The sequence below is a fragment of the Labrus mixtus genome, chromosome 7 (assembly GCF_963584025.1).
Source record: "Labrus mixtus chromosome 7, fLabMix1.1, whole genome shotgun sequence".
Taxonomy (NCBI): Eukaryota; Metazoa; Chordata; class Actinopteri; order Labriformes; family Labridae; genus Labrus; species Labrus mixtus.
Window position 1 is genome coordinate 13,448,301 of NC_083618.1, and position 16,297 is coordinate 13,464,597.

The 16,297-nt window shown below is 39.8% G+C and overlaps 1 protein-coding gene across 2 annotated transcripts; it reads left to right on the plus strand.

The window, feature by feature from the left end:
• Window positions 1-909: 909 nt before the first annotated feature.
• mmel1 (membrane metallo-endopeptidase-like 1) lies at window positions 910-15,678 on the plus strand. 2 transcript variants are annotated; one of them, XM_061043113.1, is made up of 25 exons: window positions 910-1,096; window positions 3,688-3,950; window positions 4,541-4,717; window positions 5,116-5,160; window positions 5,493-5,552; window positions 5,698-5,859; window positions 6,025-6,105; window positions 6,371-6,466; window positions 7,012-7,130; window positions 7,822-7,887; window positions 8,294-8,428; window positions 8,714-8,803; window positions 9,164-9,300; window positions 9,403-9,496; window positions 9,595-9,723; window positions 10,428-10,526; window positions 10,672-10,755; window positions 10,837-10,940; window positions 11,279-11,337; window positions 11,498-11,617; window positions 12,428-12,561; window positions 12,707-12,772; window positions 12,903-12,998; window positions 13,586-13,662; window positions 14,571-15,678. In XM_061043113.1, the coding sequence occupies exons 3-25, from the start codon at window positions 4,561-4,563 to the stop codon at window positions 14,668-14,670; spliced, it is 2,310 nt and encodes a 769-aa protein (XP_060899096.1). In that variant the 5' UTR covers window positions 910-1,096; window positions 3,688-3,950; window positions 4,541-4,560; the 3' UTR covers window positions 14,671-15,678. The 2 variants fall into 2 exon arrangements, with proteins under 2 accessions (XP_060899096.1, XP_060899095.1); XM_061043112.1 differs by lacking the exon at window positions 3,688-3,950.
• The last annotated feature ends 619 nt before the right edge of the window (window positions 15,679-16,297 follow it).

A 16,297-nucleotide genomic window follows, 5' to 3' on the forward strand; every position in this document is an offset into this window, starting at 1 on the left:
GAAATAAATGACATTGCACTTTATGCAAAATGCTTACCACAGTGACTGTAAACGAGAAGAACCATCCTCTCTGCTAAATAAATTCTATGAATAAATGATTAACTCAGTTGCAGACCTCAATCCCCCACTGTGTTGCACTCTGTCAGTCTTGCTGTTGACTGCAGGCTTCTTCACTCAGAAACATTTCTGCAACATTCCCCCTTCAGTAAGTTTAACTGATGCCACACAGGGGTTAGTTTATCTTAAATGCATGTTTTATTTGTCATTTGAATTTGCTGAAATTTTGTTTAATCTCAACTTGTCTCTGGGCAGCAAACAACACCTGAGCAACTGAGCGTCTGCAAGCATCAGCCAGACACAACGTGGCCCCCACCTCCTCTTTATTATCAGCTAATTAGTGTGGTTAATAAGGCTGATAATGAGCCTGGGCGCCATGCCATTTCCATCTGACATCAGGCCAGGGTTCAGATCCCCACCAGGCGAGCACACGGCGGCCAAAGGAGATCTCCCTGAAGGTGTGTCCTCCAGGTCATAGTAGCAATGAGCGAAGACAACAGCAATAATTGGCCATACATCCTTTTTGTTGGTGCAGGGAAGATGAAAAATAAAACAGCCTAAGGAGGTTTACAAACTGGAAACAGGTTTGTCATTTATCTCTGCAAGCTTTCCAGGATTTTCTACTGTTTAGACTTATGAGGAAAAATAAAAATGGATGTTCTGTGTAACATCCTTTTGACCCCTTCAGACATTTATCAGAACCCAAATCACCGCCTTGTGACACTAGCATCCCCAACATTTTCTCTTATCATAGTGCTGTAATCAAAAACAAACCAGCACTAACACCTCCCATCTACTTCCCCTCCCTCAATCTCTCTCTCTCCCTCTCTCTCTCTCTCCCTGCTGCCTCACTCATACCCTGAGCAGCACACAGAGCTGGATAAACGTCTCCATCAGCCCGCAGCACACAGACTCATTTCTCCTCACACCAGCTCTGAGTGGATGCTCAGCAGGGGTGTGTGAGATATTAGCACGCTGTGGGGGGGGGGGTTGGAAACTCCTCAGGGACTTCTACCACATCCACACACCAAGGAAGAAGGTAAGCCTGTGGACTTCTTTTAGAAGAGATTCTTGTTTGCTGTTAGGTACCAGAGTGAATTTGAAACTGCAGCCTTTAGGTGTCACACATGTTGTCAGGAGGCCCAGGACAGATTTATAAAAGTGCTTCATGAATATTTTTTGCAAAGATTTGGAGCTGTTTGGACATTTCTACTCCTGGATATTGAATTCTGCTGTCAATAGAAGTGTGCAGATTGTTGTAAGTCTGACCTGCATGTGTCTAATCCTTGTTCCTTAAGTTTACAGGCGAACAGTACCACTCACTGAACCCTGCCACATGTAATCCTAATGTGCTTAAAAGAAGGAGAGCTCGAAACATTTCGTAAAGATTAGTCTCACTTTCAGAAAAAAATATTTTTATGTTTGACACACTGACCAGTTAGGTTGTCAACACTTAAAAAACTTAAAAAACCATGCATCAAATATGCATAATTTACTTATTTGTTCTGCTGAAACATGAGATGGTGAGAACATATTTGGAAAATGATTCTTTAATGACATTCTAAAGCTGTTTTGAAGGAGAATATTCTGACATCCAATCCAACTAGATCAGTTTGAAGCTTTGATGATCGTACACATCAATTATGATGTCTTTTTACTTTTCGTTTGATATTTATGCATAATAACATTAAACCTTGTTTTTATAGCATGTTTCAAATAAGGCTAAAAAAGAACACATACAAAGTAATTTATTTCTATTATAAGACTTCCATTGATTTCTGAAAAGTATGAACAGCCATCATAATGAGTATTAACTTTCATCAGCATAGACATGCTCCATACTCTGATTCTAAAGGATATCAGCTTTGTTTTTGTTCTTTATATTGATTTAAATGTATCTAAACAAATATGATAAAAAATGAATGGTTTGCTGACATGTGATGAAACTGTTAGGGGGTAGTACACATCATTTATCTACATTTTATTTTTAAATTACCCAGTCTTAAAATTATCAGATAAGATTTCTATTGAATTAATTTCTGCTGTATTTACATTTTTAAAAAGCCATGGAGATTATCTGCATGGGTTTTAATTTTGTTCTATAAAAATATGTATAAAAAATATGCAATAGGAAAAACTTGCCAACAAATTGAACTGAAACTGCTAAATGCTGCCTTCTCTCTTTTCGGAGAACCCACAAGCCAGAAATACAGCACAGCAATCCATGGACAGTTAAAGATGTAAATAACTCTTCCTCTTTGACAACTAATCTTGTACTCAACTGACACAGCAGAATGCACATTATTGCACAGTTTTCCATAAAGTGAGGCCTTTCTTGAATGCAGTTTCAGAGGGTTTGGGCATCAAAGGCACTTTCTGTGTGGGTCTGATGCCGAGGATGTGAAGGTCTAACAAGCCCCTGCCTACTTTTCATCACTGTAGAGCCAGATATGTGCCCATGAGTATTCATCAGGCAGGGCTAATGGGGCACAGCAGTGTGAGCCTCTGATTTACAGCGGGGCCCCTGTCAGACCTAATGATAGGGCAATGGGGCTGGTTATGGAGAAACAGGTGCTGCACAATGAGCAGATGCAAAGCAATGCTTGCTGAAAGCAAAGGCTGATTGTCATTTTGTCCCCTGCACAAATGCTCATTTGCAATATTATGTTCACACATACATAATTATTGTGCATAGAAATAAGCTCTCTGGAAGTGGAGCTAGAGGCCTGGTGTGTGCATGTGTGTGTGTAAGGGGTGGTGGGGTGGGCAGATTTTTCAACCAACAATGGTCAGTGAAGGTAAATTTAATGGTCATTTTACTGCTCCACAAATTGTTCCCAGAATAAATGTCACATTTAATAATCCCTCAGTCCAAGAATTTATTTAGACCAGATGGAGCTGAATGATAAATAACGTCATAAATGAACTCGTAAACTGAATAAAACCTGTTGAATATTTTGAGGTAATTAAAACAGGTGGGCCGAGCCCTCGAGAATCATCGTTACTATTGTCAATTAATCATTTTAACAACTTGGGCATCAGATGGTGTTAGGGCTGGACCATATGGACCAAACAAAACATTACTGAGAGGTTGTTTGCTGAACTCACTCAAAGCCAAAGAACTACAAGAAATACACAGTTGTGTTTTAGCACTGCTGGAGAATGTTAAAACCACATACATTGGTAACTTCAATAAATACATAAATAATGCAATGCTGTTTTATAAAGACAGCTAACAAATTACCTTCAAAAAATGAACCAAATAATATTCCTTCAGTCAGATAAAGGCCCGAACATCAGTGCTCTATGTCCATGGTTTCCAGCCTCATTAGCATGGCCTGTTAAAAAGAAGTGATAAGACCTTTTCAGTGGACTTAACTTAAGGAGAATTTATTTTGGTGCAAGTGCTTTGCATTTCAGTCCAATGAATTATATTTTGAACGTCTAAGGTCCTTCTCTGAGAGCACCGACCTCCACAAAGCTGAAGCACAAGAGTTTCCTTCTACTTTGATAAGACCTTTTGTCTGATTCAATCAAAGCCTGTAAATGGGAAGATGTTTTATCCTTCTCTGATCGTTCTTTTTTTTTTAAAAAGATTTATTTTTGGACTTTTTTATGCCTTTATTCTAGAGACAGGAAAATGGATAGAGTCAGACCAGTGAAAGAGAGAGAGTGAGGAACAACATGGAGCCACAGTTTGGATTCGAACCCAGTCCTCCTGCTCTCAAGGGATAAGCCTCTACACATGGGGCGCACGTTCTAACCACTAGCCGCCGGCGCCGCTGATTGTTTGTTTTAGGGGCTTTAGGAAAGACAACGAGCTGATATTATCCTTAACAGCATATGAAATGTGAAAAATGAGTGTAAAATCAGAAAAAAAGGCAACATCTTTTGTATGATATAAACATTATTTTGTATTTCTCCTCTTTAAGTCATCATATAGGACCCTTTAGAATTATGGTTGTACCATTTGTTTGGACCAAGGATAAGATAAGATAAAAAAAAGGAATTTATTGATCCCTGAAATACAAAAAGGACCGATAATAATGAAAATAAAATCAAAATGATTGTAAGAATATAAATAAATGTATACACCATTTACACCTTCAACCTTGCCCTGGTTGTTGAAACATACATATCAATATGATATAGTGACTGCATAGTAACCATTACTAATGTGACGTAATGTTGCACAAACATAACGCAATGTAGAAAAGTATATCATGCTGAGGGACAAACTGTTTCAATACCACTAGACACACAGTTTCACAACTTCTGTCAGTGAAGCTGCTGTAGGTGTTCAGCAGTTGAAGCTCACTCACTGCAGGTCAGCTGGAACAGTTTACCGATGGATCACTGCACAGCCCACACACACACACACACACACACACACACACACACACACACACACACACAAATAAATACGCACACTGGTAGCTCTCTGCCTGGACCATCCCACACTCACACGTAGTCTTTCCCACAGAGCCGGCAGACAGGAGGAATATGGGCAAATCCGAAAGCCAAATGGATATCATGGAGAAATCGAGTAAACCTGGGAAGCGTCGTTGGACTGTTGCAGAGATCGGGCTGTCTGTGCTGCTGCTGTTGGTCAGCTGTGCCTTGGCCGGGCTAGTGGTCCTCTACACGTCAGTGGTGAAAGGTAATGTCTCTGCTAGGCTCACTGAGGAAAGATCTACATATTACAGCTGGTAGCAGCAATGACAAGTGCCTCTCTGCTCTTCTTTTTGTGTGACTGCAAGCTGAGTGGACACAGGAAAAGATCCTGACCCTAGAGACGCTCTCAGAGTTATTTAAAATTGATGCATAAATGTAATCAAATAGACTTTTTTTAAAAAGGTTTATGTTACTCACCAGATTTTTAAGGAGTTTTCTTCACCCACACAGAGGCCTTACCATTATGTGAAACTCAAGACTCTTTTTTTTTTTTTTTTTTTTTAAGTTTGTTTAAGAAAGTAAGAATCTTATGTGGACTTCTGGTCAATAAAACCTCTTACTCTTAAATTACATTTTCCCCTCTGTATCTTTCATCCATTTCAGAACAAGCCACCAGGACGAGTGTGTCACAGAGCTCAACAAGTGAAGGTGAGCTTTGGTCGCGTTAAGCCTATAAACTGAGCGCAGAATAAACTGTGGGATGAGTGGGTTGGCATGTGTCATATTTGAGGTTGCACTTCTGATAGTCACCCTGTAATACTGTAATTCCCTTTACTGCCTCATCAGCGGAGTCACACAAAAGTCTACAGAGTCACTGCTGACACAGACTTGTCCCTCTCTAACACACTCATAGAGACTGTGCCGTGGATCAAGGCTTTTTTTTGGATGTCATCTATATTTCAACCTATCTGACTTTATATAAGTCTGAGTGTCATTTGTCCAAAAGGCTTTCTTGTAAATGTTGATATTGATTTCTCCAGGCCAGTTTTTTCGCTCGAGTCCAAGCGAAGTGTGCACGACTGCAGACTGCGTCACTGCAGGTTAGAGGAACTATTTCTTTCTGCTCTCTTGCTCTGTGATATTCTAAACAAAGTTAACCCCAGATCCATACAAAACACATTTGATGTCCCTTTTCTCCCCCCCCCCCCCCCCCCCCCCTTTTTTTTTCCTCCTGAAACCTTGAAGCTGCTCGACTCCTGCAGAACATGGACCAGTCTGCAGAGCCCTGTGATAACTTCTACCAGTACGCCTGCGGGGGTTGGCTGGAACGACATGTCATCCCAGAGACGAGCTCCCGTCACAGCGTCTTTGACATTCTGAGGGACAAACTGGAGATTGTCCTCAAAGGTCAGCTCAATGTTCATTGGTCGGTGTATGGTAGAGTTCGGGGCTGTGCGTGGGTTTTATTCAGAGAGGAAATATCTGTGTGTGTGTGTGTGTGTGTGTGTGTGTGTGTGTGTGTGTGTGTGTGTGTGTGTGTGTGTGTGTGTGTGTTTTTGTTTGTTGTTGCAGGTGTTCTTGAGACAGAGAGTCAACAGGACAGAGACGCCATAAAGAAGGCCAAAATCCTGTACAGCTCCTGCATGAATGAAAGTAAGGATCATCTTCATGCAGTGTCAAAAAGGATGTTCACTTCTGAAAAAAGGCAAGGTTGTTGATAAAAACTGTTAGTCAGGGCAAATATTTAAGGCTTTTGTTCATCTTTATAAGACTTTTCAAGTATTTTCGAGTTTTGAAACCTGCAGATACTCTGCTCGACAGTTTTTTCTTCCACTGCTTCATCAAGGCTTAAAAATAGCCATTGACAATCACACACTAGTAAAATTACAGACAGACTACAGTGTTGTGGTATTTTCAGGCCTCATAGAGCAGCGTGACTCGCAGCCCCTCCTCAAGCTCATCAACAGTATCGGGGACTGGCCCGTGGCGTCAGATGACTGGAACACCACCACAGGTAGATGAATATCCCTGAACCACACTCTGATGAATGTTTACAGTTTTTTTTTTCTGTACAGTGTGCACATGCAATACATCCACACAAAAAAAAAACATTCCCACTCAAATACATGTGCTCACACAAAGCTCGTGTGGGCTATATTTGTAGTCAGGGAAATGCTGAGTACCAGCTTTGTTGGCGGGATCAAGAGGCCGCTGAGGCTCTTCAGCTGAGCAGTCAGGTGTGGAGTTTGGGAGCGTGATGAGTGGGCAGAGGAGCAGGGCCTCACTCAGGACTGAGAAGGAGGAGGCTTTAAATAGTCTACTCTGCTCTTCCCAAAGCTCCTGGCTTCTGCCACTTCAATTAAATGTAACCATGGATGGTGGCTCTAACAGAATTGACCACACATAGCTGCACACACAGATTTACACAGAGAGACCATTAAAATTAGCAGAATGGGAAAAGAGGGGACCTGCTTTTTTTTTCTCTGGCTGCCACGTTGAAAAGCTCTTCACAGCTAAACTGTGTATAAATGAAGTGCCACTTTCTTCCTCATGTTGCAGAGGAAGCATGGAGCCTGGAGGACACACTGGCGACTCTCACCGGCCGTTTCTACAAGAAGGTTCTGCTGGACATGTACGTGTGGACGGACGATCGTGACTCCCGGCGTCATATCATTTATGTAAGATTGATGACTATTGGTGCACAGATAACCAGTAACAGCCCTTTGCTTTCCTTTTAAATTTTTATCATAAAAGGCAAATCCCAAGAAAAGACAAAAAGCAACAGTGTGTATTTCTAAGCAGGGATTCATTCAAAGTTGTTATCCTTGGGACTTCCTATGAAGGTGTACATTGGTTTGACTTCATATCAACTGAAGTATTCGTGTGCATAGTAATGTTCAGGGTAACTTGAGTGGAGGTTTCTTGAGTAAAAGAACAAGATATATCAGACTTTGGCTACAAAGACAATAATTGTTAGTAGGTTTAGAAATCACAGGGTTACTCACAACACACGTTACATGGACAATGATAACAATGATATTAAGATACAGCGATTCTATGATGTTTGATACATTATAATGATACATCATGATATCTAATTAACGTCCGTTCTTGTTACTGTCATTTATGTCATAAGGATTCATGATGTAGTGATGCGGGGAGGTAATATATATTATACTGTATATATTTATACAGGCTATATGAATATTTTAGACATATACCACAACATTTTGCCCCATGCCTATTTGCTAGTGGGGGGGGGGGGGGGGTTATAATTCTGCTTTAATGTTGATGTCAAAATGTGTTAATATTAGAAAAATATATGCATACAACAAATAGCTTAAAGATCTCCTTTTATATTATGTTAAGATTGACCAGCCAGGACTCGGAATGCCATCAAGAGATTATTACTTCAATGATGGAAATTACAAGAAGGTAAGGTCTTACATAATCGGTTTACCAATATGACACTCAAAAAACTCCAAAACAACAATACATCTTTGACTTCATTCTTAAGGTATCTTAAAATGTAAAGGACTTTGGTTTTATTTGACATATCTGTGTTTGCCTCTGTACAATGAAGGTGAAAGAGATTATGTTTGTTGTGTGAACCGCATTAAAGAGCTACACACAAGCTTTGATTCACAGTAAAAGCTGCACCAAAACGACTTCTAAAGAAATAGTCCAGATTAGTTTCAATTTTGAAAAATAAACTTTGGTTTTGAGTAACTTATGTTATTTTCATTGTGTTGACAACCGTAACTTCGTTCACCACAGCTGTCCTGACATAACCTTAAATTTGATGTGGAAACAAGTTTGACAGCTTGTGATTGCATCACAGGTTCGAGAGGCCTACCTTCATTTCATGGTTTCCATCGCAAAGATAACCCGAGAGGACAAGAACTTGACTCAGGAAGACGACCGTGTGTGGGAGGAAATGATGCAAGTGCTGGAGCTGGAGACAGACATCGCCAATGTGAGTGCCAGCCACAACAGGAAATAAAACTGTGTAAAGAGCGATAAAGAAAATGAATGATGACAAGATGAAAAACAGCACCTCCTCTCTGCTCCCATTAAATGAGAGAATCAGTTCATATTTCATTTGAATGTTGGGGATCAGCCAAACTTTTAACCTTTCATTTTTTGTGCCTGTCAAGAGCATGCCAAAGGAGACTTTTATGATGAAAGAAGAGCAAAATGTTAATGTAGATTAAAAAAGTATCAGTTAGTAGAAAAACTTTCCCTTTCTGTTGCTGTGCAGGCCACATCACCGGCAGAGGAGCGCCAAGATGTCACCGTCCTCTACAATAAGATGACGCTGGGAGAGCTGCAGAGCACTTATAGCTTTAATGTAAGTGTAATTTCACTTCTTTCTCATGTGTTACATTAGCTTTTTACTAAGACACTGTATCTTTGAAATCAGAGTAGGATAACTAAATAAAGGAATAAATATATTTTCACTTAGTAACAAACAGTTCAGGTGCCTTTGAACAAGGCAATTTTGTGCAGTCTACGTGTTAGGGTTGTAAGCCATGGAAACGACTAGTCTCTGATTAGCTGGCGAATGTGAAATAAACAAATATTTAAAGAAATGTTGCTGAAACTCTTTCTCCATTTTGGTTTGGTTTATTGTCTATACTTCTATTCATAAAGTACAACCAACAGACTTTGAGATCATTGCTGTTCCCATCTTCTCTCTTCCCTTTTCCAGGGTTTTAACTGGACACGATTTATTCAAGGAGTGCTTTCAAGTGTGTCCATTGCGGTGCAGCCGGAGGAGGAGGTGGTGGTTTACAGCTCTCCCTACCTTGAGAAGATGAATGACGTTCTCTCCAAACACAGTGTCAGGTCACTCCAAGAGTTCTAAGCAAAATGTAGCAAATGAAAATCTTATTATAACAGAATATGTACAACTAAAAAATCTAACAAAAAAATCATTAATCTTTACAGAACTATGCAGAACTACCTCACCTGGCAGCTCATCTTCGACAGAGTTAATAGCCTGAGCCGTCGTTTCAAAGATGCCAGAGCGCGTTACAGGAAGGTGGGATGAGCATGACACAACAGAACGGCACACATTAACACAAGACTGTCAGAAACTGAAATAACAATGTGCTTCTTTCTGTGTCTGTGTGTTATCAGACTCTCTATGGGACCACTGTGGAGGATGCTTGGTGGAGGGAATGTGTCCGTTATGTTCAGAGCAGCATGGAGAACGCTGTTGGAGCGCTATATGTGCGAGAGACCTTTGCAGGAGAGGGCAAACAAATGGTGAGTCCTTTTTGGTACTGTGGCTGCCAACGGAGCAAACTAACTGCTGCAAATGCAAAAAAGTTACTGCAAAGAGTCTTGAAAATGCTTTAAAGAAAATGCATATTCAGTCATCACAACAGGAGTGACTTTTGGGTGTGTCTTTTAACTTGCATCCTTTCTGGATTTGTAGTCAGTCTTGTTATCAGTCTTTTGACCGATGCAGCTCTTGTCGGTCATCAAAGTGAATCCTACAAACATACCAAAAACATAGTTTCTTTTTAAAGCAAGCAGATACTTTTACTGTAATGATTTGGGTTCATGTCCAACGAGGAATTCAAACTGTAACTTTCACATTTTGCATTGTTATCAAGAAATAAAATGATGTACATTGTTCTCATTAAAATACCTTTTAAGACAAGTTACACTTTTTAGACTCCAAACTGCATTGTGTGATAGTTAATCAAGAAAAAAAACAAGTGACATGTTAAATTAAATGCACTGTTGCAATATGACAAATATTACATAGCATCCATAATAAAGACAAGAGCAATGAAACAGCAACATGGTATTTATAATTATTCCAAACTATTTTTTTTCATTCTGTGCTTTATGCAACATACAGGACTCATGATCAGCCATAAATATTTATTTTAGAAACAGCATGTATCATGTATTAGCTGAGGCCCCATAATCATGGTAGAGTGTGGTTGCACTGTCAACAGGTCAGTGACCTTATCAGAAAGATCCAGCAGGCGTATGTGGAAACACTTGAGGAGTTAAACTGGATGGATACTCCCTCCAAAGAGAAGGCAAGAGAGAAGGTAAAAAAAAAAAACACAGCCAAGATAAGAGACTAAGAGTGTATCCTCTCTAGAAATTAAAAAAAAAAAAGTTGATTTCTGTAACTATGGAGAAATCTTAACGTGATCATAGTGTGTTATACTTATTATGCTGTCGCTCTTGTAGGCCATGGCAATCAAGGAGCACATTGGCTATCCAGATCACATTCTGCAGGAAAGCAACCAGAAGCTCGACAAAGAATACGCTCATGTAAGTGACTTCTATTTCCGGGCCAAGTGTTAATAACGGATGGATTCACTTTTCACTGATTTGACCTGTTTGTCCTTCCAGCTTAATTATAGTGACGAACATTATTTCGAGAACATCCTGGAGAACCTCAGGTCAGAAGCACAGAAGAGCCTGAAGAAGCTCAGAGAGCCGGTTGACCCTGACCTGTAAGCTTTTGATACACCTGTCATTTGAAGCTGTTAGTACAACACAGTCAGGCCGTGATCATATTTTAAGTGTATGATGTCAAACACAATCAAGGTCGACAAAACGGCATTCCATTATTCAAAATGTAATTACATAATGTGTCTGACTGTTTCTAAGATTGGTAAGTAGTTTGGGCTCAGACAAATCGCTGCATGAGAGATAAAATAACATGGACTTGATGTATTTATTTTCTTGTTTTAGTTGTTGTTGAAGATTTAATTGAAAAATGGCGGCCTTGGTTTGGAAATATGTTCTCTGTTGTATCTTTTTTTTAAACCCTTTGCCGACCACTCCTCAGGTGGATCATTGGTGCTGCTGTAGTGAATGCATTCTACTCCCCCAACAGAAACCAGATTGGTAAGACCTTTATGAGAATCAATGAGGTCGTCAGTAGCTTGTATTAAAAATCAGAGATTTTTTTTTTTATATAGAACCACAGTCCTTCTTTATTGTGAACCTGTTTAGTCCCGTCAGCACTTTTGGTGTTTTCACTGCTGTTGTTTTTGTCCGCCCTCAGTGTTTCCAGCAGGAATCCTGCAGCCACCTTTCTTTAGTAAACAACAGCATCAGGCCCTCAACTTTGGTGGGATAGGAATGGTCATCGGCCATGAGATCACACATGGATTTGATGATAATGGTGAGACATGAGTGATTCATCATGAAAATGTTGTGAAGTCTGGACTGATCAATTCAGTTGATCAGCTTCTGTCATTTTATAATAAATGGAAGGTAGAGTCAGTAACAATGTTTGTTGCAGCTTGTAAACACAACATTCAAATTTGGCCCCTTCTACCTGGCTTATCACCACCAGAAGTGAACTCCCTCTGCAGGGTTAGCATGTATGTTTACTGCTTGCACCTACACGGCAAGCTACATTACAATATTTCATCTATTGGAATGGAAAAATCAATAATCAAGCAAGCCAGCACAAGCTAACCACCAGTGTTTTGCCCCTACTTGTCCAACAGACAGCAGGCCTACTCCAAGTCCACGGGTGAAAGCAAACTCAAGGTTCAACCACGTTTTTTCAACGAGCTGTATCCACTTGGCATTTCACCTCACTATGATTATATTTTCTCTTCTTTGCTGCTACGTCTGTGTCCGCAATATTGTCCAGCTTTAATGGCGTCCATTCGCTGAACTGTATCCACTCTTTAACTCACCTGCTTGCTGTCATTGGCTGAGAGGGACACATCCACTCCCCACCCAGAAACGACCAAAACAAACCAAAATATCAAAATACAGGCAGAGGACAGGCTCTCTGCAGACAGTCACCACCACACATGTATGGAGGCCAATAAGTGATGATTAAGCAGCATTACTTTAATAGAAGTCTATATTTTATTTTTAAGGAGCTAATGACTCTATCTTTAACAGCTGTGATAGGTTACATGCATCATGTTCAGTAAACAGACCACATCTCTTAATACACTGTGTTTCCCTGCAGGGCGGAATTTTGACAAGGACGGTAATATGCTAAACTGGTGGAGTAATTATTCTGCAGAGCATTTTAAAGAGCAGTCACAGTGCATGGTGCAACAATACGGCAACTTCAACTGGAAGTTAGCAGGTGGACAGAATGTAAGCAAACTGAAGTGACATGTTTGTTTTCTATTTACTATTATCCTTGACAATATAAACCATGTATTAAGTGGCCACTAAAATGAGTTATTCTCATGCGAGTGTGTGTGTGTGTGTGTGTTTATGTTTGTTGGGGTAAATGCAGGTCAGCGGTATCAGCACTTTAGGGGAGAACATTGCAGACAATGGAGGGGTCCGTCAAGCATACAAGGTTGGGTTTTAGCTGCCAAAATACAAAACAACGTGTTTCTTTTTTGCAGCCGTTATTTTCTTTTCCAAATTTTTGTACAAACTTTTTGCTCATGTGAAATCCGTGTTTAAATGTGTATGTGTGTTTACAGGCGTATCTAAAGTGGGTAGAGATGCAGGGGGAAGAGCCTTGTCTGCCTGGTCTCGACATGGACCACAAGCAACTTTTCTTTCTTAACTTTGCCCAAGTAAGTACAACAAACAGGGGGAAAATTTGATTTCCAAATGTCCTATTTTAGCAGACAGGGGGCAGACAGCGGTTTCTCCATCAGCGGTCAAGGGCAAAATCCCAGGAGGTGCATTCTTCAGTTGATGTTGGGAAGTAAACACTGGGACAAAGTGAAAGGGTCGGGGGGTTAGGTACTGAGCCAATCCCAGAACAAATCAGTGTTCAGCAACACACAAAGGGGATAAGATGAGCTGCCAAAGAAAAGAGCAATTCGCTGCCAGGGAATTTACAGAATAAGCAGAAAACGGGAAGCCACAATATTACAGGTCTAACCTCTGATTTCACAAGTCTGTAACTCTTCTCACTAAGGTGGTGACTTTTGTGGTTGTCAGTTAGTGATTGTCTTCCAGCTTGAATCAGACGTGCACAGATAAAAGCTAATAATGATATGAAATGTTTAAAGAAATGTGCTGTGTAATAATAGAGCATAAACAGAGGGTATATTTGTGCTATAACACACATTTTGTTTCTGGTTAAATGTTCATTTTTGTTTGGTGAATTCTTTTTAAAACTTGATCACACTCTACTCATGAATCTCTTTTCTAGGTGTGGTGTGGTGCTTATCGGCCTGAGTATGCCAGCCAGTCAATCAAGACTGACTCACACAGTCCTTTAGAATACAGGTAAAGAGCTGAAGCATACTCACATATACCTCAGAACCAAAACTTATTCTATAAGGGAGTTGTATGAATTCAATTAGTGTAGAAGTCAAGAATGACCATTGTTGTTATTAATTTATTTTGATTTTATTTTCTTAAGTTGACTTCAGGGTTTAACTATTTTGATATTATTATGTTTTTATGTTTCTTTGGCCTATTTTTGGCTTTATTGGACAGAACAGCTGAAGAGAGACAGGAAACTTCGGGAGGAGGGAGTGGGAACGACATTAAACAAAGGGCTGATGTCAGACTAGAACCCGCCGCTGCGATGAGGACTATAGCCTCTGTAACCGCTAAACTATCCAGCGCCCCACAAATATTATATATTACAACAATGGCTAAATATTGCATGTGATCTCAAGAAATAAAGGCTGCATTTCAATCCAAACATGTAGTATACAGTTATAGAGACACTGCATTGTAATAAATATATATACTTATACAGGCTAATTTTATATTATGAAATAATAACCGTTTTGTACAGCAGGCTATTTTTGCTGCATTTAGCCCACTACGAACACTACCTGACTGGTAGCCATTGGCTAGCAACTTCAAAGAGAATAGAGTTAAGAGAGAGAGAGACGGGTATTTACCTCAGCAGTTGGTGCAGACCAAAAACAGAGCTGAAAAAAAAATCTTATCAGGTTTAAAATACAAGACTCAATAAAAATGCAAAATCCACTGCTGGCACTTTGCCTCTTTGAATTAACAGATTTACCACACTATAGATTAAAGCCTAACACCAAGTTCTCAACTCACTACAGCTCCTTATGCTAATCAAATTACTATGAAGCTACACTTGTACTTAGAAGTGCTAAGCATTTACAACATACTTAAACTTTTATCCCCACTTTTTTCCCCCTTTTTTTTAGGGTGCTTGGATCTCTCCAGAATTTTGAAGCGTTCTCAGAAGCTTTTCAGTGCCAAAAGGGGAGTACTATGAACCCCGAGCAGAAGTGCCGTGTCTGGTAGATCGTTTTAAATCCACAGATATTTATTTATTGAGGACAACTCAAATCAAAAGAACATGTTGTAGTTGGAGACATTGTTCCTATTCCAACATATTTGGATATTGGATGTTGTGCATTTCAAATGGATGACATCCTGGCCATCCTTGTTTAAAAACTAACAGCATGTTTAACCACGAAAGGAAACTTGCTTGGGCATCTTCTCAAGTTTAAAGTGTTGTCTCTGGACGAGTAGGTCACCTGTCCTTTGCTGTCACACTTAATGAGGAGTTGGTAAATAAAAAGTCTTCAAAAAAAAAACTGAGCTCACAGGGACGGCCTTAATGCTTTGCCAGCCTTCCTTAAATGAATCTTTTGTGCCGATCTTTGTGATTTATACTTAAAAATTTGGCCTCTCTCTGACTTAACGTTTTTAAGACGTTGTGCCAATTCAGAAGAAACAAGGGTCAAAAATAAAACTTTGACTAGAGAGAATAAAATAAACGAAAGCCGTGGGCTTTGCTGAAGTAATGATTCAATAGAATTAGTCACACTCTGAGAGTTCTGTTCATTCACTCTTATATGAAACACATTATCTTAAGACTTTAAGACTGTTAAATCTTTGCAGCTTTAACCTTAAATTAGCATTCTGCTAAAGCTGCTGCTTTCGACATTTCTTCACTGACAAAGTGGATAAAGATGTAATATTTATGAAGATACTGAGTTCTTTATCGAGCATTACTTTTTTTCTAATTGTCTTTATCAGGTTCTGCAAATGGTTGTTGCTGAATACTCACTGCAGAAATGTTTATGTATGCCATGACTGTTTGCTGTAAAAAAAAAAAATAATAATAATTTTCCAGATGTTTCGAACATTATTGGTGTGTCTGCTGCTTCGTAGCTTGTGTCAAAAATACCTAAGGGTGACGTGATAATGATGGAAAAGTTTCACTTTAAATAGGTACAACCCGGTTTAGGTACAGAGTTTACACTCAGATACTCATAATGGTTGTGTTGTGTAGTCAGACCATTACTCCCTCTTTCAGATTTCTACTTTGACATTAACTTGGAGGCTCTGAAGTATTCAAAGTAGGCAGATATTTAACCATCATAACTACTTAGAAGTGTCCTTTGTAAGAAGACACTTTGACATTTATTGAAATCTATTATAACTGCTTGTATCATATCTGTACGTTTATACTGAGCTTGAAATACTGATTGATTTGTTGAGGAAATGTTCTTTCCTTTACCAAACAATCTGACCACAGTGCTTACAAGACTTGTACCCTCTGGGCATAGCCAATTACATGCTAAAAAGGGGGTGGGAAAAGAAAACCTCCTCAGATAGCTTCACACATGGCTGAGCAGCAGATGAAGTGCTTTGCCCTCTGATCTCACATTGATCAGTTCTGTGTAAGATGAAAGGATGAAGTGCGGTGTGCTGAAGCGTGGTGACCGCCAGTAGCCAAACCACAAGCCTGCAGGCAGGAACACTGGAGAATGGGGCTTGTCATTAAAGAGATGGCTAGGGCCAGGACTGTTATTTTCTACCTTTATTAACAAGTAATGACAGGAGAATCAAAGCAGAGGGGATGCAGGTAGCAGTATCAGGAAGCTACGGTGTTGTGTGCTGAACAGAGCTTTCATTTAGA

Bases quoted from the DNA above. Each gene is read 5' to 3' on its own strand.
- mmel1 (XM_061043113.1), top strand. From the start codon at position 4,561: ATGGGCAAATCCGAAAGCCAAATGGATATCATGGAGAAATCGAGTAAA. The intron at 6,467-7,011 runs GTAGATGAATAT...CTCATGTTGCAG, and splicing joins TGACTGGAACACCACCACAG to AGGAAGCATGGAGCCTGGAG. The intron at 13,663-14,570 runs GTAAAGAGCTGA...CCTTTTTTTTAG, and splicing joins CACAGTCCTTTAGAATACAG to GGTGCTTGGATCTCTCCAGA.